This window comes from Armigeres subalbatus, chromosome 2 (assembly GCF_024139115.2).
Source record: "Armigeres subalbatus isolate Guangzhou_Male chromosome 2, GZ_Asu_2, whole genome shotgun sequence".
NCBI lineage: Eukaryota > Metazoa > Arthropoda > Insecta > Diptera > Culicidae > Armigeres > Armigeres subalbatus.
The window spans coordinates 313,614,380-313,640,603 of NC_085140.1; the positions used below are offsets into that span (position 1 = coordinate 313,614,380).

Sequence of the window (26,224 nt, forward strand, 5' to 3'; positions counted from 1 at the left end):
TTTTGCAATAAACATGTCAGGAATTATTGATTCCAGGAGATTTATAAATATTTACATATTATGAAATCTCATATTTAGTTCTCCATCAGTAGCTAATGAATAGCTCAGAAAATTAGGTTTAGAGAATGACTCAAACCACTCAAGCCCCAAACGCATTTCAGCGGAATGGCGACGGAAACAGTAAAATTTGACAGGAAATATATGAGCGAACTGTTAAATCCTTCCGTTACCGTTGTGCTGCATTGCATTGGGGGTTTTATTCATTACTCCTTTGAAAAGTTAATTAAATGAGCTCAAATGGTTATAAATAAAGTCGAAGTTATTACCAATAAATGTATTTTGACCATACCCTTTGAGCGCATAGTTCAGTCTGACCCATTTTCAATAGGAAACGATGGGACTAGATTTCCCGTCGAATGAAACTTGTTGCGAGAAAATCGGACACAAATAAGTGTCTAAATGGCGATTGCGTTCTTTTGCGCACATACATACAGACGCGCATGCACACACATACAGACATCACCTCAATTCTTCGCGCTGAGTTAGTTGATATATACCACTAGGGTCTCCGGGCCTTCTATCAAACATTCGTTTTTGGAATGAGCATTAACCTTGGAGTACGAGAGAGGCAAAACACGGTAAAAAACAAATGAAAAAAAATCAGAGTGACTTAACTCTGTTAATTGCAAATACTGGCAAGAAATTCTTTCAGGACATTTTAGTCGAAGCTTTGTCCTTGATGTGTATCATAAAAGAACCCGGGGATTCCTGAGGAAAAAAAGTTCTTCACTATCAAAGTTGAAAATAGCGTCGTTTTGGAAAAAAATATTGCTTCCGCATTTTTTTCAATTTTTTTCACAGTGTAACCATTAGTTTTTGCACACCATTTAAAAGCTTATACAATAACCTTTGTAATGATGTATTAACATTGAAGAAAAACATTTAAAAATATTTCAATAAATAGTTGAAAATAAAATATTTTTCAGAAAATTTGCTAACTTTTTTACCCATTTCTGACTTTGCCACCTTATATCTTTGGAACTAGTGCACCTAGAGACTTCAAATTCAGAATTTCTCTTAATTAGAGTATTGACAATGGAGAAAATATTTTAAAATAATTCGGAAGACATGACATTTTCGATTAATGACCACTTGAAATCCTATAGTGAAAGGGTTCCCTGCCCACAGTTGAATTGCATCACTTAGAACTACTCGCCAAAAATTAGTATTTCAACCGATCTCCATAAAATTTCCAGGAAATGGAAAACAATGTATAACCTTGTTTTACGTAATCCAAAGGATGAACTGATTTTTTAAATTCACTTTAATAAGTATATTTGAAAAATTGCTTTCAGAAGTATAATTATTTTACTCTATTTCTTCAGCAAAAAGCAAAAAAAAGGATATAAAATTAAGTATCATGTCGAATATAGGGGTCTTAAGTAGCCTTGCGAGCAAAGGCGTAGGATTGTCAATCCGGAGATAGCGAGTTCAATTCTCGGTCGGATTGGAAACCTTCTCGACACCCTGGACATAGTGTATTCATTGTGCTTGCCACACAAGACATAACTCATGCAATTACGGGCATAGAAAAACTTTCAATATTAATAACTGAGGAAATGCTAGTCAGAAAAGTAGGCGAAGTTCCAGTTGAAATGTAGAGCCATTGAATAAGAAGAAGACCATGTCGAATAAAAAATAAAAAAAATATATCTATTCAGCCATGGAGGCCTTCCTTAGCCGTGCGATAAGAGGCGCGGCTACAAAGCAAGACCATGCTGAAGGTGGCTGGGTTCGATTTCCGGCCTGGTCTAGGAAACTTTCGGGTTGGAAATTTTCTCGACTTCCCTGGGCATAAAAGTATCATCGTGTTAGCCTCATTATATACAAATAGCATAGCATTTCGAAACAGCCTATGATTTAATCTTTCTGGATGCAAATCGAAAAGATTTACTCGAGATTTATTTAGTGGCCAATCCATGTGCACAAACTACTATTTATTAACTAATAGTAAAAGTCTTGTTTAAATCAACATACAACTTAACTGCTGGTTTTATGTAAGTTCCATTTTTAGTTCTTGTGAGAAGCACAGGAGCATTACCGTGCTGTGCCTTTATTCCGTTCACCTAAGACAATGCTCTATGTCTAAAAACTCTAACAAATAACTGTTTAGTATTTTGAAGCTGCAATTTCGTTACATAGTGACATTTTCTATATACAATAGAAAATAAAATATGTTGGGATGCATTCATAGACTTAGGTTCCAATAGTAATTCCAATCATCTGAAATGGCATTATTCCTAATTCCGTTCATTTGTGTTTCTATTTCCAATCACCCGAAAAACATTTGATTTCTTGAAGATGCTAATACCAAGCATCATTTTTCACACAAATTCATACTATTATTCATTATTAAGTATTGCAAATAAATGCTTAAAATGTTGTTTTCTTCCAACTTCAAAATACTAAAAATACCATAGTTGGCTGATTTTTCGTTTGTTTCAATTACCATTGAAGATATATTCAACATGAACATTGATGCTAGCTGCCCAGTAGCATTAGGTACCACATACAGGGTTGCCACTACTTTTTAAGAAAAGTCTGGCATGCTGCATCTTACAAATCTGGCAAAATCTGGCGAAGAAATTTGTCTTTATCATTTTTTTAATTGAGTGATTCTAACTAAAAATATGATTTAAATATTTTACATATATCAAAAAATTATCTGTTTGACTATATGTTTGCTTTTGCTCTATGTTTATCAAAAATCATTCTTCTAAAAGAAGGTCTGCTTCTGCCTAGTATATTCATCGAAACAATTCTATATCCGTAAAAATAGAAAGAAGAAAATTCAGATTGAATTGAATGAAATCTAAGCTCTGAATGTTTTTAAAATTATAAATAAAATATAAATAATTATTGAGTCAAGTCAAGTTACTTGACTTAATTCAAAACAGGGTTCGTTTTAAATTTGAATTTCTAAGTAACTCTAAATGACGTTAAAAGCATTTTTAATTAATTCGATTAATAAACGTGGCTCGAATTAAAAAGTATTCAGATTAAAAATGCTAAGCCCACAGATATTCCAAAAATAGTTTTGATAAACATAGTTAATAATTGAATTTTTGTAACAAAAAAATTAGTGCCGTCATAATTTTTATGAATCGGCCATAACAGAGGATTTTGATCTTCCGGAGCGTTACAAATCTATGCGAAGGGGTTAAGACAATCATTTGTTGCTTGTAATGGAAAGATTTCAACAAAACTGCGAAAGATGAGTATCAAGAATTCACCACTTTTACGGAGGTTCCGGATCTTCATCATCATCTCCACTCAGATTCGTGAGAATGGGCCACATCAATCATTTGTTATTCAGAGACGGATGAGTTTGACAAACTATCTACTTTTACGGATGCTTTGAATATCCCGAAGGACCTCCGGTGGCCACTCAGGTCCATCAAAATGAGTTTAATGATGTTTCGGATCTTCCAGAAGGACACCAGATTGTTGAATAACCAAGAAATGTGATAAGCCATGGAAATGGACAATGATTACATATTATTGGGATTATTATTACAGAACGATGTAAGCATTTCCAGGACTCTAAACGTAAGAAATTTCGCCTGAATTAGGCCCTTTAATTTTTGTTTCTTTAAAACCGATATCTGTGAATAAGCATGGCTAAACTGCAGTCCGGAACAACATCTGCGGAACCTTCACAACTTATTTTTAAAATATTGAAATTATTTTAAAAATGTGTTTTTGAAAGCGAGTTGAAGTTGCGGTCATTTTTTACTTGTCTATGTACTGTGTAGAACTGTTTTTGCTGTAGCATCCCGAACAGCACATATGTATTAGCTGATCATCTGTGACTTTCTGTGACTCATAGACTCATAGTCGATTCTGGTCACAAAAAATCTGTCTGAAATTTGAAAAGTCTGGCATTTTTATGGTTTCTCTTTTTCTCTTTTTGCTACCAAAAAGTCTGGCAGTCTGTCAGTGCCAGATATATCTGGCATAATGGGAACCCTGACCACATATAAGGACAGATACGATTCCTTATCGGAATTTTCTACCTTTGGTCGTACACTAATTACGTAAGCACTTATGGGGGGAGGGGGGTTTGTCAATTTCTTACGCTCCATATAAACAAAAAATAATTTGTATGGGAAAAATCTTACATGAGGGGGAGGGGGGTTCGAAAAACCCGGAAAATATGCTTACGTAATTTGTGTACGACCCCATCCTCAACGTAATTTTGGTTAGAGCCTGAATACTAGGCGTTAAATTTTGACCTGAACCTTCCAAAACAATGACTCTGTTCGTACCGCTGTTTCATTCAAATTGAATATTCTTTCTTTCTTAGAATTTCAAAAGTTCACCATTCATATGGCTTCATGTACGATGTACATTCTCTTGCTCATAGACTATATTCTAACGAACGGAATTTTCGGCATCCATCCTCCATCCTGTGCTAAGTAATTCTCGCTGAGACCAGGCCACTATTTGCACGAAGTTCTTAAAAATGCCTAAATTTATATTCATTCGAAAGCCTTCGGCGAGTATATTGAGTTCACTCCTGACAGAATCCAAATTTCAAAGTGCTCGCGTTTTCGGGGGCACACCACTCGATACGGAGGCGGTGTACAACTGTCATTTTTGTTGATTTAGCTTTGCTGCATCGCAGCTAGCATGAAAAAATAAAAATGACAGTTGAGCGTATGCTTCCGTATCAGTGATGTGCCCCCGAAAACGCGAGCACTTTGAAACTTGGATTCTGTCAGGAGTGACCTTAAGGATCCGAGTCAAATTCTTCAGAAAGATGAACCTGTTAGTTATACACGAAATCATATTAATGGACCCCTCGATTTTTGTCAATTCTTGAGTAACCAAAGCTGTCATAACTCCAACATTTCTCAATCGATCATGGAGATCAGTATATCGTTGGAAAGAGGGAGAGTATATCCTTAATTTGCAATAATAAGAATAGAGACAGCCATATTGAATTCGGGCGCCATCTTGGATTTCTTTTTGAAAACTATTTTCCGCTTGGTTCCCAACCACCGATTTTGAATATTAATACATCGATGGAAAGCTTAGCTCATATTGTGCATTGTGTCCAAAAATCTTAGGTGTATGTTTTTTTTTCTATCAAAATTCTTGAATTATTTAATGCAATAACTTGAATACGGCTCCGTTATGCTCAAAACTTTTCAGCCCTTCAAATACAAACACTGTTGTAGATATGCTTGATATTGTTGTTCGAATAAATTGAGTGTTCGTGCCGCTGTTTGTGGAACATGGTGGATTCTAAACAAGAAGCGCAGTCAATGTTGGTCAAACTGTTTGACGATGCAAGCGAATAAATATGTACCAAGATGTGACAACACAAGTGGGTTTTCGTTTTCAAGTTTATGCAACAAAATCTATTGGTGAATTAATATTGCATTAAAAGAAGAATCAGAAAGATGATATTTAAAAAAATGCATGATACGCATAGAACCGCGTATGGTTCCTTTCACTCAAATCCGCTCATTCATGAGAGGGAGTGAGAAAACTACTTACCTTAGAGTTAAAAATTTGAACTTCGTACTCAAAGTTGATTTCTTTAAACTTTTTTTTTAGGTTCTTTATTTTTTCTGTGTGAAGAAATTTGACGGTTATTAGTACGGGATTGAACTTTCCTTATGCATACTTATACATACATACTGTGTACACAGAGAACAGACATGGATGCTCGAACAAAATTTCGTTAAAAACGTGTGTAAAGATTCAAATCGCACCTCAGCGCCGCCAACGCAGGCTGCCCGACATAAAAACTCAATTTCACTAAGTGATGGCGCTGGCATACACTTCATAAACAATGTAGTGCTGCCACCTAGGAGCGAGCCTAGGAGCAATTCAGAATGAACACTAGCGCTAAAAAGTAAAACACGGCAAATTTTAACCATATTTATCAGCACACTAGCACCGCGCAACGGGGGCATAACGACATACTTTAAAATGACCAGTAAAATTTTTACACAAGCACGCGAATGAAGATGAACGTCTGTTCTCTGTGCTGTGTACAATGAGTGATATGTACCAGAAAATTAAATTTAAAATCAATATGTTTTCATTATAATTATACAGTAGAAAAAAAAACCCGTTTTGCAAACTTGTTCATCATACAACATCAATTTACCAATAGATGTTATTGCATAAACTTGAAAACCAAAACCCATGTTGTCACATCTTGGTATTTTCGTTCTATTCGGAGTGACAAAGGACTAACATGTGACACATTTACTATTCACCACTACTGTTAGTACTATTCAATCCCCCATTGCCATTTATGTCCATCCCTTTGAACCAGAATTTTGAGTGACCTACTTTTCAGCGCTTCGGTGTGAGGTAATTTTATGACTTGAGTAAAAAGAGAGCGGAGCTAGAGTCGAGTTGGTAGGGTGCTTCTGCAACATGATGTGATATTTTATCTTCACATTGCTACACTCCACAACCTCCAGTTGGATATGAAAGTGAAAATGTCGCCGTCGCTGCCGACGACGACATCGCGGATTGCCAGCAACAGCACGGCGCGGTTCCCATATCGCCTCGGCCACTTTGGCACAGGAGAATGATGATAGTTATGATGATATGGTCGTTCGTTTTCCGTTTACATGTGTGAGTTGGAGTTCAACGTTGCACGTATGGTGGATTGGGAGGCGAGCCGCCACTATAAGATAGGGAAAATCGTGCTTATTGTTTCATTAGTGGGCGGCTGGGCTGCCTCCAGGTAATAGTTTGCTATTTTCTTTCCATAGTAGCATGATGATGCCTCATCAAATTGTCTAGTAGCTCAATCCAGCGCCTTGCCAGGTGCAAGTATGCCAGTATAAATGATCAATTAATGTAATTGTTTAAAGTTTGTTCAAAAATTATTTAGACTCTTGACCATGACCTTAAACCATCTGCTTTCTATTAGTATATTGATGAAATAAACTGCTGTAAGGGAACCCAAGCAAAAGGACATGTCCTAAAATATTTAGCAGTAAATCTAACTGCAGTTTTCTTTTCCATTCCAGATGCACAGCGGTAGTTACATCTCAGCAAAACACCCGGCCATCCCGGTGTCGATCGGCATTGCGTCGATCGTACTCGAGGGCCGACCAGCGATCCTTGATGAGAGCTCAGCACGTTCGGGCGATAGCTCAACGGCTGGAGGGACGGGAGGCGGAGGTGGAGGAGGATCTTCGGACGAAGATGGTGGGTTTCGGTCGGTAGACAACTACAACGTAGCGGAAACACTCCAGTCGGAGGCTGAATTGCTTGTCAACGAGCGACCCCAATCGTGCATGTCAGATACGGCTCAGAGGATCAATCTGAAACTGCAGCAAATTCGTGCCTGTCCCGGTTCGAGCAAGGATGTTGAAAATATGGTAACCGTTGAGGTGGCCAGTTCATCCGGAATGGGTCGCCGTAGCGATGACAGGGATAGATACTCTGGATATGGAGTCGAGACGTTCATGAGGGATTCGCACCCTAGTGAGACAACGTCGTTGCTGACCAGCGCTAAGGCTTGGGGTCGCGACCATATCTACAGTGGTTTCGAAAAAATGAAGCTCTTGGGGGCCGTTTCGCCGATCAAGGTACCGCCAGCAGCCGCGTCGTCGTTTATCAATTTTTCTTCCAATGTTAACAGGAAGAAATCAGACGCTGGTATGGGAAGCTCGTTTACGGCACCGGGTTGTAACAAGCAGCGTGCCCGTGAAGGACCCCATTGTGAACAGTTCCTAAAGAAAATCGGCGTGATAAAAGCGGATCCCAACGATGAAACGGAACATAGTTGCAGTTATAGGAACGAATTCGTAAGTGTCTTAATATTGTTTTTTGTTTTTGTGGTAGTTTAATACCCATAATTCTTTTGTAGTGTCTACGTTGGCAGGCCTATTTCAAACAACTGTCGTCAATTCTTACTTGTGGAGAAGCAATTTGCATAGAAGTATATCTTGGACCGGAAAATCACGCCATTCTTTTAGAGCAATGGATTTTGAAACTAAAACTTAAGTAAGTCTCAATCATTGATTACATATAATACATTTATATATTCGCAGTTAAATGAAAACCTCATAAATTAAAAGTACAAATAACAGCCTATTCAGACAACAAGCTACATCTCTTGATATCTTGATGTCAAAGTTCACTCATCCAAATTTCATTTAATGTTAAATGAATGCACGCTACCTTGCCTGGTTTGTATTTTTGCGCGTATATACTGCGGGTAACGGTTAAATTCGTCGAAAGACAATGGAAACCCGGAGAAGTTCCAACTTGCCGAGGTTCAATCCAACTGACATGTCGTCAGTTTCGCATTCCTAGTGACGTCCAGGACATATTCTTCAACCTCAAAGGAGATGCTGAACTAGTAGTTTCAGCTAGATCAGACCTGTATGCAGAATCGCATAATCCCCTAGACGACTTCTTTCTGACGCTGAAATGTCTGCCCACGAGCGACATATATTCGGAAATCTTGAGCAGGCTTCTGACGAGTCAATAGAGAAATTTGCTAAGCGACTAAGCGAGCAGGGAAATCTGTGATTACGGCAATCGGCTTGATAAAAATATCAAGGAGCAGCTGTTCGAAGAGGGTAACTCTGACGAGCTCATAGAGAAAATGTTGGCAAACCCAAATAACGCTTGTCGCTTACGCAAACAGTGCACGATGGGCCACGCCGGGAAATTAGAATGACATTTTAGCAAGAGAGTGTCTTAAGCAAAGTCAAAGCTTATAATTTAAGGGTTTTTGATGTTTGTTGCAATAGGGTGGACGCACTACATTTTGATATACAATTTGATTTCTGTATTTCAAATTTTAGCATTGTATAATGTTCGAGAAAGTTGTTCTTTATTTAATGTTGAAACACTAATGATCCTAACTAATAATCACTCTTATTCTTGTTTACGTACGAACGCGCTTTCGAACGAAAGCTGAAGCGCATTCTCATTTACGCCAGCAAAATCAAATGGGGAAACGATTCGAACGAACTGCATTCGTTCGAAAGTTTCATTCGTCCGTAAACAAGAATAGGGGTGAATGTTATGGTCCTAACAAATCAATATTCTGCCGTCATACGCATATTTGTCCCATGTTTGCTGGGATTTTCTATATACATGGGACAGTTATGCGTATAACGGCAGTATTTATTTTGAAACTTTTCAGTTTTAATTTTTATCGAAATGACGTCTTCTACAAAGTTTTAGGGTGTCCGGAGGTGAACTAGCCTTGGGCTAAAACCTCTTTAATAAAGATTATAATTAATTAATAAAGTTTTAGAGCATAAAAAATGTACGTTTTGGCTACATAACCAAATAAATACATTGGTGGATTGCAGAGATAAAATTCTTTGTTTTAAAAAATCCACCATTTTCTAATGCGTGTGCTTTTGATTGCGGGGAAATGGGATCCATTTCTCCCTGGGTTAGATAGAGGAAGGGCTAATGATTACTCTGCATATTATGGTACTGTAGAATTTGAGGGAATTTGATATTTTTTTCATCATTTAAAATATGGCTTTTTTGTACGAGGAAATCGAAATGATCAGTTCTAGAAGTGCTTAAAACCGAAAATTCTGGAATTGTCACGAGACAAATGCTTAGCATCGTAAAAGTATGGTACAATATGACGAAATTAATCGGATTTCGAGCTCGAAGGGAGAATATTTCCGCTGTGGTCACAGTGGTCATTATGTTAACGACAATGAGGGTTCCGTATGCGACAAAAGTGCGAAAAGTGTAATATTGTTGACCATTTCAAAATATGCTGCAAAACCAAGAGGAAGAATTCGAAGTCGAAGAAAGCTGAGAAGAACCGTCGGAGCAAGAACAGTAAAAAAACGGAAGCGAGGAAGTATCTGACGAAATTTCCAGTGAAGAGGAAAGCATCAATTATGTCTTTGCTATGAGTCCAGATAAAGACGATCGGGTTGCCTGCAAGGTGGGTGGAATAAACGTTATCAGCGAGGATACGTGATCATTCCTGATTCCTGCAGAGCCAAAGGGTAGAAGTGGAGTAATCAAACTACGTGGACATCGGTCCTGAGAGATCGTACCGTTTTAACTCAAATCCCGAACAGATTCATATTCAGAACACTCGTTACATGACGATGTGGCTAAAACATTTCGTTATTATTGCATAAATAAACAAAATGTATGAGAACTAGGAAGGCGTACAGCCCAAGGACATTATAATTGTCTAACAATACTTAAGATAGGTAACTTTTTTTAAGAAAATTATTTTGAGCTTTTTAGTGGAATGTCTTATGACGAGTTTGTACAATCCCCTTTAATGCCACCACTTAATTGTACCTTGACAGATACGTATTTCGACCTCAACAGTAAGGTCGTCTTCAGTTTCTCGTACTTGACTAGAGGAAAAAATAAGATAACTTAAAGATTTAGAATAGGAATTTGAATCAAAGTGTTCGAAATTTGAGACAGTTTTAACTATGCGTGTTTGGCATTTGAGCAGGGTTTGCAGAAATGGCTCTTAATAGATAACGAACGATGATAGAAGAGAGGCAAAAATCTCTTCGAATCATAACAAGCCATGAAAACAAAACTATCGCACTTGTATGCAAGTTGGAAAAAACTGATTCGGGTATGCGCCCCCCACCGAGGGGGGTTAATAAAACGCTTTGTTCTCGCTCAATTTATGTTGGGGACCATATTTTTTTCGCACAGCTGTATAAAACAAGTTGGAATGCATCGTCAGAACCGGCCCTCCCCGCAATTGGGGCTTATTAAAAGAAATTTATCATGGGTTGTAGCCCCCCGAATCAGTTCATTATCGTAACTGCTACCGAAAAACGTCTTTCACGGTATATATGCTATCTATCAAGAGTTTATACAAATAAATATGATAAGAAAATTATTTTGAGCTTTTTAGTGGAATGTTTTCACCTGTCATAAGACGAGTTTATACAATCCCATTGAATTCCAGGCAAATAAATATGATAAGTGAGAATTTCTTTCATTCTCCTTTGGATTCAAACCCTACATTTGAGACAAAGTTTGACAGTATAAAATCATTTGGTATTGATAGTTACAATCAATAAAATATGATTACCAAGCTCTAATATGGAGGTTCTATTCTTTTGCTACCAGTTGGTGAAAGTGGCTCAAGTGAAATATCGCTAGTCAAGTTGAATTCCGGAATGGGGGACTATCGATGTTGGATTTTTCTCGCAATCCATACGTTAAACCTAACTTCGCGAGTAGTGCGCTACTCTAATTTAGCCCAAAAGAGGTCGAAAGTAGGTTAAGGAAGCTACTGAAAAAGGACATCATAGAAATAGCACTGCGCGATTTGCCTTGGATTTCCAGACTGGCTGTGCGACCGAAACGGGAAACGAAGTGCATCTTTGCATCGATATGCGTAATGTGTGATGCCATTAAAACATAATTCCACATCTACACAACTGCGCGGAAAAAAACGAACAAAACGTTCCATCGGATTGATCTTTCTGATGATTCTCGATCTAAACAACCTTTATTTAACCTGCATTTCGGAGTTGTTCCAGAGTGTCATCGAGAGAGTCGTGGCCGGCAACCAAAATATGAAGCCTTTTATTGATGATATACTTGTATTCGGAAAGAGTGTGGACTATCGGCTGTTCTGAATAGGATCAAGGAATCAGCCCAACGCAAGAAAATGCAATCCAATCCATCAGGCATCCAGAAACGGTGTAGGAATTAAGAAGCTACGAAACTTTCAACTCTGACTGCAACTCTTTAAGAACTCTTGAAAAAGGAAGAAATATTCAAATGTAAAAAGAAGCACTTTGAAGCTTTCGAAAGGATTAAACGTGAATCATCGGACCCTGGAATTTCGGTTACTACTCTCCGCCCAACGGAACAAATCCAATAGCCAATGCCGATATGCCTGTTCGTTTAGATTAGTTTTGCTCCAGGTGAGGAGATGGAGAGAAACGTGTGATCTGTTACATCTTGCAAACCATGTCCCCGCATCGAATGATGGGCTTTACGACCGCAGTCGTATCGTTATACAATCGTACACGTTTCTGCGAAGGTTGCCGGAGCTTCAAAAATGTCGACGTACGATGATATCAGAGATTCCATTTTGTAGGCGACTCTGGAATCAGCTAAACCAACAGCACTGACGGCAGACGAGATTCTCAGGGACACCTTCCATCTAAAGAAAAGCTTGGCAGTTTAAATGACGTGCTGATGATAGGAACTAGAATCGTTATTTCTGAAGGTCTATGAGAGCGCATGCTGAAGTTGACACATCGGCCATCACGCAATCAAACAGACGAAACAGTACCTGAGGAGCAAAGTCTGGAACGAATGGTGGAAGATTAAGGATAGGACCTTAACCATCAATCTATTCTTGTGGTAGATGATTCTGTACAGTCGCTATCGGGTAACGGGGTGATGTAAAGCATTACTTCTGATCACATCATCGAGAGGCTTTGAAGGACTTTTTGAGGTTGAGAATTCCAGCAGTTCTGGGCCCTGTAGCATAATCAGACTAATAATATTAGCTACAAGTTACAAGTTACAAGTCAACAAATTACAAGTACTTGTAATTTGCGTCGCATAATAATCTTTTGCCAACTAATAATATAAGTACTTGTATTATTAGTAAGGCTGAAATTACAAGTCCGTCAGGTTCATTTACCTGTCAAAATTCATCCGACAGTTCACTGTCAATGAGAAGGTAAACGATTTGTTTACGTTTGTTTGCAAATTTGTGGATAGAATATATATTTTGACTTCGATAGGTATGCACGGAACACTCTCTGTAAATTTATTGATTCCGCGGTTTAAGCCGGCTTCGTGGTATTGGTATTTTTAACCAAACCAATGTAATGCACACTGGAGTCGTTTTCACGTGATCTTTAGGATTGACTTAAGTTTTAATTAAGGCGATTTGTAAGTTACGCAAACGTATCCTCCATGATAAATCGAATCCCGCTAGACTTGTTTGTTGTGGGTTTTTGAAGAGGGTTTAATTTACGACTGTGTAAGACTTATGCGGGTTTAGATTTTGCTTCTAATTCGATTATGAAATTTGGACGATCTCTCTTTAGTTCAAAATCCTTGCTGATGAAAATATCGTAATAAATTCTACTCAGAATTTAGGTAATTTTCCCGTTTTTCCTTTCTTTCCCATGATTGTTGTCAAACATAATGCAATATGTATGGTCTTAAACAAGATTGTTTAGTATAATAATACAATAATACAAATTTCAGTAAATTAATATATTCTCAATTTTGAGATGAATAAAGTCAACTTTGGGTAAACCAAACTCAGCTTTGGTTAATATGTTTTAAGTGGATTAAGTTAAACTACTAAGTATTAGGAAACTCATTTTACTCAAAATAGGGTTATTGGTCCAAAGTGCGGATTTAAGCTAAAACAACCCACTTATGAGTAGTTTTGGGTTTCTGTGTACTGCATAATTGCTAATGATCTTTACTGCCGGTGGACGCATAAGTGTCCCATGTTACAAATTGGGGAATTAAGAAAAACGCATTTAAAGTTCAAAATTTTGTTTCGCATTTATCTTACTATTCATGCACCAAAAACAGTTCAAGTCACAACTATTGATAAATTGGTACTATTTTCTATGCAGCCCGAAAAAAATTTCCCCGAAGTTTTGAATATTCCAATATTTATTCGATCAAAATATGTACTGGGACGCTTATGCGGCGAATTTCTTTGAGATTTCGGAAAATGGACGCATAACAGTCCCACTGAGGTACAGTGTTTGTTGTTACGTCTGACATTTCGCGTGTTTATGTTTTATGTTTGCGGAATGCAATATATGTATGGAACACTCACTGCATCAAAAGCGATACACTGAATCACGGAATCATGTAGATGGTGAATTTACAACACCTGACGAGATCGTACTGTCAGTTGATCTACAAAAGTAAGTTTTGTATATATCAATACTGCAATGTTTATTAACCTTTCGGGGTTCGCATGGTCCTGGGTAACGTTCTCGATCTTGTTCGTATTATGTATAACAAGTCACTTGTCACGGTTTACAACTATTTGTTTTTAGGTTATACAACTTCCTCGGCTAGACGGATTTAAAAGCATCATCTTGGTTGTTGGTTTTTAACGAAACCCTTTGTGTCGGCGTGTGTTTGGTCCGAGGCAATCAGAGGTCGCAATGCCAATGACATGCTCAGTTGTTTTGCCAAAATTATTGAGAAGTATGCTCACCTGAAGAAAATAACGTTTTGGCTGGACAACTGTTCATCGCAGAACAAAAACTGGAATCTTTTCCAACACATCATCCTTTTCGTGAATAGCATCGCCGATCAGACTGGGCAAATAATTTTCAAGTATTTTGAGCCGGGGCATACATGTATGGCCGCTGATTCGTTTCATGCTGCAGTTGAAACAAAAATGGGCCACGAACGGTTGCAAATGCTAAGAAAAATGTTGAGACACTCGATATGCATGTAACATACTTTTTGCAAACCAAGTTGAACGTTTCCCAGTACACCAACTCTTGTAAGCCTCGTCCGTACATTGACATAATGCGAAAAGTTGTCTTTGAGAAAGGCCGGCTTGAACTTGGATACTCTCAAGACATTAGCAGTGACGAGTTCAAATACTGCAGACTGTTTTCAAAAAAACAGCTCAAGATAGTCGAACGTGCGAATTTCTCCAATTTCTCCATCGAAGCTAATGTACTGTGGCAAAAGTCACCACGTGGCATTGATAAGACCAGGAAGGCTTCTCTTTTAGCGGTTGTTCTACCTATCGTAACTGATGAAGAAAAATCGTTTTTTGTTGATCTTCCTACAACGACTACTACATCACACGATTCATCAAATGAAATGACTGAATAGTATTATGGTTAAGTTTGATTTTCTCAAAAAAAATATTTAGTTGCAGAAAAAACACACTGATCTTAACTGTTATATGATTGATAGACGAGACTGATCCAAGTACGAACATTTTAAATTATCAGTGGTTATGCATAAACTATGTAAATTTATTTAGTGAGCCTCAGATCCTTCAATATATTGACTTAACACATTTTCAGCATTCGAATGAGAAATAGATTCTAACAAATTTCTCGTTATTCATCTATCTCATTATCCTTTGAAATTGTGTGGTTTATGAGCCTTCCCAAGCGTGATTTATAAATAACTTCTGAATCCTACATATATGAAGTTCTTACGATGCAGAATATAATTGATATTATTATGATTGTCGTTATTTATTATCAGAAATGATTTAGTGGGACAAATATGCGTCCATTTTTTTAATGTGACAGATATGCGACCACTTTTCAAAATGTGACAAATCGGCTCTAAATTTTTTCAACAATTTTCAAAACAAACTGCTTTTTTTATCTCATATTCTGAAAATCCTTATTAATTTAGGATGTTTGGCGACATAATCTCAAAATTGACAAAAAAAGTCACATGGGACACTAATGCGTCCACCAGCAGTTTAGCGCTCCACCATTTGAATACTTGATGTCAGCACTTATATTACTTCTACTATATGCAAAGTCATTTGACAATTTTCATAATTCTCAGTGTTATATGGGAACGAGAAATTTATTCTTAGTGCCCAGTATGTATTTCATTATATGTTAATTTGAAGCAACTAGAATAATAGTTTCTTTCTCTGTTAAGTCGTTAAAAACAATTAAACTATACATAATTACTTTGCACAGCTAAAATAATAAAATAAAAGCTACTTGTAAATTAAATTACAGCACCATTCATACTTGTAAAAGAAACTACAAGCCAACGCTAATAGTTTCTACTTGTATTTTCTTTATGCAACAGTTACTTGTAAATTCCACTAATATTATTAGTGCGGTTTACTTGTAATATTAGTCTTGTAAATTCATACTTGTAGATTCATTATGCAACAGAAAAATACAAGTTACAAGCTACTCTACTAATATTATTAGTACAATTTCGATTATGCTACAGGCCCCTGGTTTCCGACAATACGAGAATTTTTACAAGTAAGAAAATGGGAGAATTCTGCAAACAACTTGGTAGCCAGTTCAAGCATACTACTCCGTACTGGCCCCAGGCTAATGGAGTCAAAGAGCGCAAAACAGGTCGATTCTAAAAAAAATCTTCGAATCGCTGAGATCAATAAATCTGATTGAAAAAAAAACGACCAAGAAGGCCCAAATTACGCATACTCTTTAATTCAGCATCCCGGAACGGGGAGATCTCTTGTCGAGGTTCTATTTGATAAGAAGTCTAGGGACTGGATACCTTAGCTGACATTGTGCTTGTACATTGGAGACGACGAAACTAGAGTTCATGATTGGGTTAACAAGCACGGTGCTAAAATACAACATGATACTAAAAACAGAATTGCATATTCTGACTTGCATCCCTACTACCGAATATTGATGCAGAATATTATACTTCCGAACAAAATGTCTTTGTTCCATTCGGAATCAGCTACGGTACGTTCCAATATAGGTAACAGCGTTCTAGTAGAAAATGATAATGGAAAGCAATATACCAGAAACCCATCGCACTTGCAATGACTGGTTGAACCTGCCACAGAAGAAGGAAGCCAGCTCCAATCAGGATGTGACCACTGATGACGATTGGATTACACCGTCGTCTATATCTCGTATGACATCCAGGACTCCAAATGTGGAGGTACAATCCAATGCATCTGCAATGCCGAGAAGAGAAGATAAATGGCCGCTTCGTTTCTAGGACTTTGAGATGAAAAACTAAGAAAGGTACAGTAAACTTTTAATCGTTAGCAAAGAGAGAGTGTAATATGTATAATAAAGAAGACTGGCATCAGGACGAGGGGAAAGATAAAAAATGAATAAAGGTCGAAAGTAATGGACGTGTCTTAATTTGATTCGATTCTAAACCTTAACCAAAATGTTACCATTAATAAGCACTGACTGCCGTTTCCTTAATGGATGGTCATCCTTTCGCGAGTTAAATCGTGAGTCGTGACAAAGAAAATATCAACTCATGAATGATATCAAGTGTAATCTGAACAGCCTATATTCACAGACAAACCCAGACATAACGCTCTTGAAATGTTCATCGTGCACTGATTTACTGGCCAATTTAAATAATCATTAGCTGGCCAATCAATCACTCGTGGCGCGTGCATCGAATTTGCTCGAGTTTGTTAGTGTTTATACGACGATCCCCAGTAGCCTTGCGAACAAAGGCGTAGGATTGCCAATCCGGAGATGACGAGTTCGATTCTCGGTATGGAGTAGGATGTTTTCGGGTTGGAAACTTTCTCGACTTCCTAGTCATAGTGTATCCATTGTACTTGCCACATAAGATACCTACTCGTGCAATGGCGGGTATAGCAAAGCTTTCAATTTATAACTGAGGAAATGCTAATAGAATAGTTAAAAAAGTTGAAAAGCAGACCAAGTTCCAGTTGGAATGTAGAGCCATCGAAGAAGAAGAAGAAGATACGGCGATGAATTTGATGAGTGAATGTTCAATTTGTCATGTCTGTTTGTCTGTGCTATTACTCGTAGAAAAGAAGTTCGTGTACTAAGATGGTTTCGTTCAGCCCGGTGGCATCCCTATCTCACACAATATACATTACATGGGAGCTATAAAATAAAGTACCGGAACAGTAACCCTATATCAATTCGAAATTATATTGCAGCACTTTTTTATAGGTTATAAAGGTTCTTTTGGAAAGTTGACTGCAAATGAGTGAAATTTAATCGATTTTGCCAATGAAATTGTTTGATGGGTGAGGTCAACGTCCAGGGGTGAGAAAAATCAACTTTCGTACACTAATTACGTAGCACTTATGGGGGGAGGGGGGTCTACCACTTTCTTACGCTCCATATACACTGGATTCTGTTTTTACATGAGGGAGCGTCAACAAATTACGTAACGCTTAGAGGGGGAGGGGGGTTGAGCGAAGTGTGACGATTCATACAAAATTTTCAGATGTTTCATACAAAAAGTGTGACATAGGGGGGGGGGGGCTTGAATATGTCCAATTTATGCGTTACGTAATTAATGGATCTTTCTCGTTTTACATTTTCTCAATTTTGCACCCATCCTCAATGTTTAACGCATATTAATTACCATGTGATTTTTATTTGAATTATTTAGGAGTTTTTGAAAAACTTTGCAAATATTCTGGTGACAAATTAAAGTCACAGGATCAAAAATACGAGCGAAAAAAAAAAATCGTGTAAAAACAGAATCCTGTGTAAATAAAAAAATGTTTTGTATAGAAAAAATCTTACGAGTCTAACTAATAGGTGAATTAAATTGGGTGTTTTGACTTAACTAACCTTCTGAGACTCGCATAGTCTAGGATCTCTCAAGAACTCTCGCTTGATTTGTGAACAAGAAGCGTGCTTTTTTCATTGGTGCTGTATTTTTTAAAACGATACAAGTTCACGAAGAGTGCATTTTTTCTGTTCCTAAACTCATTTCTTCAATGCATAAAAAGGCTTCATTAAATTCATCTTTAGAAAACTACCTACTGACATGTGATCTTTTTTTTTATTTTTTAGAACATCTGAATCAACGATGACACTACAATCGCTATGTGCTGCCATCCGTAGTCAATTATACTTTTCGCAAATATCTGCCTGGACTGATCTGATTAAAAATTCACTTGAGCCAGAAATTTTCAACAATCCACGCATCAAAAAAGTATCGACCAATGAGCTTGGAGCATCCATGGGAGCCCCGATTGCCATCGGCGTTAGTGGTGATGGCCACAATGGAGGGGGAACTCCATTGGCGTTGCCAAAGGCGAAGCTTGACATTCTATTTCGCATCCGAGGTAACGACAACACCGCTTGCTTCAACGATAACCCAAACGTGCACAACTTTCCGGACGCCATCATTGCTGACAACTACGTAATAGAAGTGTGCTTAAAGAGTTTACCGCGCCTCGAACGGATACCAAGTATCAACGATGAAATGGATGCCAAAATGGATGATATTCTGGTTAACGATCGCATGGATTTGCCGTGCCATGAAAAAGGGAAACATCGATGTGCTTTTCGAGATGAAGAAGAAGAAGATCCTCAAACCGGGGAGGACGATTTGTCACTTGCTGCGGTTAGTCATCGGGAAAAACAGTTGATGAAGTACAAAAAACGTATGATGAAGCGAGAGAAGAAAAAGAAATCTACAGCGCCGGAAATTGCGATATCAAAGAGCAGTAACAGTCGTAATGAAATGGTAAATATGATGGTTCCCCCACCTGTATGCAAATCACCGGCACTGAATATTCCAACTGTGAATCATGCCAGCAACTGTAGTAGCGCCTCGCCGTATACTTCTTCAATCAATCTAATCCAACCACCACTGTACTCGAATTGCGATGATCTGTACCAACCAACCTCGTGTGCCAGCAACACGAAAGCAACTCAGACTGCCATCTTCCTCAGCAGCATGTCACATAGTGGCAAAGTTGCAACAGTGGCCACCCAGACAGATGCTAGTGGGTGTTGCTGTCTTTGTGCAGAGCAACAGCAACCGGAGTCGGCACCTGGTCATGGATCTACAAGCACAAACAGTGATAGCAAAATGCAATATAGTAATAGTAATTATAATCGTCGTGATTACACTAGTGATGACTGTGATACAAGCCTACAGATGGTAGCTGCCGTGGTCCACGATGAGCATTCGAAGCGCCATCATCTAGAAGAAGAAGAACCCCGAGGCCTTCGGAAAGCCGAGTTGCTCCTGCAGGCCATCCAAAGGACGGCCATCATCAACGACTACCAGCGACCATATGTGGCACATTTCAAAAACAATAATTACTATAGTGGCAGTTACAATGATAACAATAATACTGGTAGTGATACAGCAAAGTGTGAGCGAAGAGAATGTGATACTTTTACTTTCAATAAGGATGCCCTAGATTTAGGAGACTGTCGTTTGTGCAAACGACAAAAAACGAAACATAATTTTAGGTTAGCCCTCAGTAAGTCGGATAGTAGCAGCTGTAGCAGTAATAGCAGCAGTACCAACAATAGCCCTCCAGGTTGTCGTCGAACGCTATCGGAAAGCTTGGTCGGCCATTTCACCATACCATCCTCATCGTCGGGTGGTGACGATGAAACCGATTTGGCTTCCTACCATGCCAACGAATTCAATGAGCACCGCAACGGTGAGGACGATCTCAGTGCCGCCCTCAGCAGTTCAGCTGGGGCGGTCGTCGATAGTTTCGAGCAGCTAAAGAAAGGCTACCGTCGCGCTTTTTCGGAAGATGTCATCGATACGATCAATCTGAATAGTGCACTCGGAATTAATGGCCGATCCTCCGGTGTCGCTATTTCGGATAACGGCAACGGTGATGATTGCGAGGAGGAAACGAATGATGTCACCTTTTCGAAATGCGAATGCCCGGTAAGTAGATGCCTTTTAAGATGTATGATCGTTTTGCTATTCACAATCATATAATTATTGCCAATTTTTGTTGTCAATTTTACAAAAGATCTTTTAAGCCAAAGAAGATATACCTACCTTGTGATCTATCAAAAACAATCTGGTTAGGTATAAGTTCGTTATAAAAAAAAATCTACAATTAAACTGCCTATTTGAATCACATCCTCATCAGCCATTACCTGAAATTTGATCACTTTAATTACTTGATAACAAAAACGAAACAGATTTTCGGGGTTCGATAATATTATCTCATTCTCATGGAGCTTATTTTAAAATATCTATTCCTAGAAACTGGGCCTATTTCTCTAAACAACTAGAGTTATGGGACAGACATAGATTTCAGCTGTTTTTACTTGAATTTACCGTGTAATTGAAACGGAAGCATTTGAAAATGTTTTACCAAGTCAGATCACTCTACTTGTAGAATTAGTCCAACAAAGGTATCTGTCATAATCTAAGATATAAGTATTTGATTCTCGTAATACTTTCTACCATCACTGATCAATTTCATCACAATCCTTCCCAGATCATGTTTGCTCAACCTTCCCCGGTTGACGTTAAGGGACGCCATCGTTCGGTCTTTGCTACCCCGACTATCGCAGGGATACAGACATCTACGCCAGCCAGCAGTACAAGCAAACTTCCTCTCTACGTGAGCTGCACGGAAAGCGACTACTCCGTGAGCACAGCTAGCAGCATATCACCCCACAAGAAACAGATACTCAGCTGTACTGCAGTGGCCAGCAGTTCTCGCGCGGGCAATAAAATGTCGTCGTCTTCCTCGAATTTCACCATCCCCAAAATCAACCTTACAAATGTTTTCAACGTGTCACCACTTGCACGAGAAGATTCGGGCTTTATCAGCAGTTCCAGTCCGATCCCTATCGATGGCAGTATGTTCAACTTTCCGGATCCAATTAGCAGATTGAACGTACATAAATCGAATTCTGCTCCGACATGTCAACTGTCACCAGGGTCACTATCGCCAAGATTTCTTCGTCATGCTTACAAGAATCAACGGACACGATACCTTTCTGAACGCAGCTCTGTTTCGGAGCGCTCATCCATTGGTTCCGATGAGCAGTTTTCCGACGAAGAATATCCCTACTTGATGGATTTTACGAACAACTCTTGCAACGGTCTCAATTTTCAAATCAGCCCCAACAAGCTCCCGGGCTCACCGCTGAAACTAAACCTTGCTCAACGACCGTTCAGCAAATCTTTCAGCAAAAACCTCTTCAAATTTGGCCGACTACCGCTGTTAGGCACTCTAGAAGAGTCGTTACTACAACGTCGAATCACTCCAAAGTTCCAGGTGGCCGAATTTAAGGTTCTACTTGGCGCTTCTGGTAGCTTCTGTCCGACGCAGCTAACAATACCGGCAGCTTCGTATTTCTACGAACTACCTGGGCAGCACCTAACCACACCTTATGTGGTAAGCTGTATAGAATGATTAATCGAGGCTGGATAATTTAGTAATTTTTTCTAATGTTCTAATCCAAACAGTGTGAACTACGTCTTCCAAGGAAAGGTTACTCTATCCCACGGCAGGGAACGGTACAGGTTACATTGCTCAATCCACTAGGCACCGTAGTGCGTATGTTTGTAGTTCCGTATGACTTCCGCGATATGCCAGCAGTGTCCACGACGTTCATCCGCCAGCGGATACTGGCATACGAGGATACCAACAAGGGTACGGCAACACCGGACACGTTGGGCAGTGCTAGCGGCGTCGAACAACTCAGCAATGCTGAACAGATGAAGCTGCTACGATATGCAATCCACTTGAGGTAAGCTCCCAACTAACAATGTTGATTAAGGTATACCACTCTTATCTGAAAAAAAAATCAAAATCATTGTTTCAAGGCGTGATCAGTATGAGCATCGTTCTCTTTAGTTGTCTTGGACGCTCTTTGTGTAATTATGGTTATTTATATAGAAAAAGTATCATTTTATGTTTTCTATCAATGTACAAAGAGCATCCTGATATTGCACAGCTCTGGTAAAGACACACTAATTGATATTGTGCATTTGATGAACTTAATTAAACAGGCTTACGCTCTTAGAGAAATAAATATGCAATCATGGGAACTGATACCAAACTCTTATTAAAATTTTATTGCAGATTCCAAACGTCTCGCTCAGGAAAGCTCTCGCTGCACACCGACATCCGGTTGTTGATCTCCCGTCGCACAGACTGTGATACGGCCGCGGCCCACGCCAAGAACCTACTGGAGGCTCCCAACGAGCTCAAAGTGGTCACCATCGTACCGGAGAATCCCAAATTTAGCCTACGGGTCGACAAGCAGTAGTTTCGCCGTGATAGTGGATGGTAGGGAACCGATTCTCATTCAAATCGCACCCACGTTCTGGTCAAGTCAGTAGCCACGATATAGTTCTATTTTAAACCGTTGCGTCCGTGTTGTTCCTCCGGGATGTTTCTTTTTTTAGATTCTAACTGTTCGTTTATTTTTATAATTGAAAATGATCATGTTTTCAAATTTTTAATTCGTTCCCGATATGGCATTGTGATTGTGATCGCTACTTTTTAATTTTCGGAGAGAAGGGGTTCTCGTTGCTAGTCAGGGTGTACTATAAAATGTGGAATGTGATTTTGGGATCTGGCAACGAGGTATCTGCTCGCATGTAAATTTATTTTTATCGATCTGATCTATATAAAAATACATTTGTTGTGAATTCTTTTGTTGGTAAAAATATATATACATACATTTGAAGTAAATGCTTATTTACAGTGGATTCAAATAGCGCCCTAGCGGGCATGATTTCGCGACACGTTGTTTACTAGGTTGTAGATGGTTAAGAGTATGATGCACTATTAGTAGCAAGTGATTTACCTTCGTCAAAAACGGTAGTTGTGATGAGAAAACATAAACGAGCTATCACTATTCAGTCTTGCTATTAAGATTTAGAAAATCGAACGATACGGTCAAATTGGTTGCGCAAGCTGTGATTTGCAAAGATGACCGCAAAGATTTGTGTAGTCGTGGCGGTTATGGTCATCTCTAAATGATTAGAAAAAAAGCGTAATGTGTATATTGTTAATATTCTTGTTTTATCGGTATAATATTTGTGTTTCGTTCGGATTATTCAGCTTGAACTTGAATAAAAGCAGACTGTGTGCTAAATTCTGAATTCATCGACGGTACAAAACCGTATAATCGAGTCGGCTAGTTAGACAACTACAGAAACTCTTATTATTTGAAATTATTTCAATTCATTAAAATTTAAAACATGAAATATTGCTACTGGTGTGATTACTTGCGATGCAGGATATACTTTTTTTTCTATTCATCAGTTTATAGAATGCTGTTTTTTGAGTCTACATGAACTACAATGTGATTACCTATCCAGCTTTTCACGCTCGCCATAATGGCGGTTGCTATAAATTATTTTGACGTTTACTGCTTCCGACGCTGAATTGATACCGACCAAGATAAATGCAAACCCTGATAACCCTGAAACCGACGCTTAGCAGTATCACAGCAACAATTTCGCGTTGTTTATTTACAGAAAGCAGAATTTGCATTCGAAACGGTAAAAAATGCTTATTACCTAATTACGCTAATATTTGTTGCGGAGATACCGAGGATTCATACATACAGTCGCCTCTTCCCATCTCGAGATATTGAAGGGACCATCAAGATAGGGAGGAATGGAAGGAAAATTAAAATAGGTACTACATCCAAAAAAGCTCGTTCTAGTAGCCTAAAAATTTGAACATATCGACATAAGGAGAGTGAATCCTGAACAAAATATGATCATAACACATTGAGATAGAGAGATATCGAAATAGGGAGGTTATCGAGAAGTAGACAGCCCAAATGTATGTAGATTGAAGGGACTGAGGAAACCATCGACATAGGGAGAGATATCGAGATATAGAGCATCGAGATGTAGAGAGTCGACTGTGGTACCGATATTACAAACGACCAGAATAAGCTGCAGGTAACTGATTCACAATTTGGCGGTCAGACACCTTGGATCCAACAACAGGCCTGCCTGTTTTCGACTATTTATCCTTCTGTTATATAAATATTTCTCAGATCGGTAGTCCATGTTGCTTTCACTTTTATTGTATTGGGCGAATACATTTTTATCAATTTTATGGCATATGAAATAACATCTTATTTTTCTTCGATTGTGTGTGAAGTCAACTCAATTTTCACAACTTTAATTCTAAAGATAAGAAACAATGTAAACCATCCGCGTGATAAACGACCCCAACTTTTCTTCAACTAACTCTATCAAAGTCGTTTTTTCTACGCGGTTTGTTTTTGTCAATATTATTTAAAATCAATCGCATAAAGAAATTTCGTTTGTGTACGCGTTTCGTTTGAAGCGCATTCTCGTTAACGCCAGCAAAATCAAATGGAGAAACGGTTCGAACGAATCGCATTCGTTCGAAAGTATCGGTCCTCCATTTATCATTGTAATGAATTATCTTATTGCCGACTTTTACTTAGCAGGACTTAGCAGTAAAGTCAGATGTAACTGAGCAATTTTTTTTTCTGGAAATATTTATTCAAGGAAATCGGTAAAACTAACTTGGACACTGCATTAGCTGATGATGTTGAAGTTGTGCCTGGGGCGCTGGAATGGCGAAACAACTTGTAGTTCATGTAAATTTTCAGTTTTCGTCCTTAATCGATTGTCATAATCCATCATAATCTAGAACACAGTATATAAAACGACCATTAATATACATTTGGTGAATCATGAACATCAAGTAACTTCAGGAGAAATGTTCATCTTACTGTTTGTATAAAACGATGGATAACAACTAAACGCTTTCAGTGTAGTAGTGGCAATGTATGGATTCCCGTTCAGAGGATAATTATATCAAAACTTGTTGTAGCGAGTCGATAATCTTGAACATTATAAATAGATGTTTTTAACCATCCGAACATATTGAAATTATTAAAGGATATACCACTGCAGTCCCGAGTACGGAAAATCTGTGCATAGAAGTGCATGCAAGGTCCTGCCATCCTGGCGGCACAATCGTTCGAATGCTATGTTTAGACCACTGAAGTTATAACACGTGGTTCATATTGTTGATGAGGGAAATGTCATCAAGATAGTCGCATGTTATAAGCCTGTAGATACTATTTTCAGATGACGAAGTGAATAACATGACATTTAAACCATCGACAAGATAATTTCATCAAGATAACGCAATATGATGTTACACGCTTTTTGTCTGAACATAGTTTTCAACGACGTACGTACCTATCTATCAATTCATTCGAAAATCTTGTAGTAAAAATAGGAAGATACACACTGCCATAAGTATGAATTTAATTTCCCACGCGTGACATAATAGTAGAAAACATGATGATCGATTGATAGCCAATTTGCGGAGAATATTTACCACAATTTCTATATCCATTATTAGATAAATCGAAATAATCTTTATCGTTATTTTCCATTTTCCTATCCAAATAAGAGAACATAACGAATCATAATTTGTATGATAATGTGATTGAGTAGACAAGACAGCAGTAATTAATGCGTTTTCCCGTGTGCCAATCTATAGAAAAATTTCATCCCAATGTGTTCGGGTGCAGCGGGAAAATCTCCATCGCGTAGATTTTTTGTTCAGAATTAAAAAAAAAGAATTGTTTAACAAGAATACTGCATAGATCACAGTAAATAAACTATTATTCAATAAAATGTATTCACTTGAAATATCCTTCTGCACATTTTTTTCTTTTTGATTCTAAGGCTCATTAAATTTGTCTTTATTGAACTGCGCAACCAACCTAAAGATAGC

At 38.3% G+C, this 26,224-nt stretch overlaps 1 protein-coding gene across 7 annotated transcripts in view; it reads left to right on the top strand.

Annotated features, from left to right (window-relative positions):
* Positions 1 to 23,170, top strand: part of LOC134212608 (protein Atossa) — a 256,321-nt gene extending 233,151 nt beyond the window's left edge. For all 7 annotated transcript variants that reach the window (XM_062690611.1, XM_062690613.1, XM_062690617.1 and 4 more), the window contains 6 exons: positions 7,065 to 7,847; positions 7,910 to 8,046; positions 18,540 to 20,391; positions 20,957 to 21,865; positions 21,937 to 22,220; positions 22,556 to 23,170. In XM_062690611.1, the coding sequence (XP_062546595.1) occupies positions 7,065 to 7,847; positions 7,910 to 8,046; positions 18,540 to 20,391; positions 20,957 to 21,865; positions 21,937 to 22,220; positions 22,556 to 22,742 (4,152 nt within the window). In that variant the 3' untranslated portion in view covers positions 22,743 to 23,170. The remainder of the gene's footprint in view (positions 1 to 7,064; positions 7,848 to 7,909; positions 8,047 to 18,539; positions 20,392 to 20,956; positions 21,866 to 21,936; positions 22,221 to 22,555) is intronic.
* Positions 23,171 to 26,224: the final 3,054 nt, after the last annotated feature.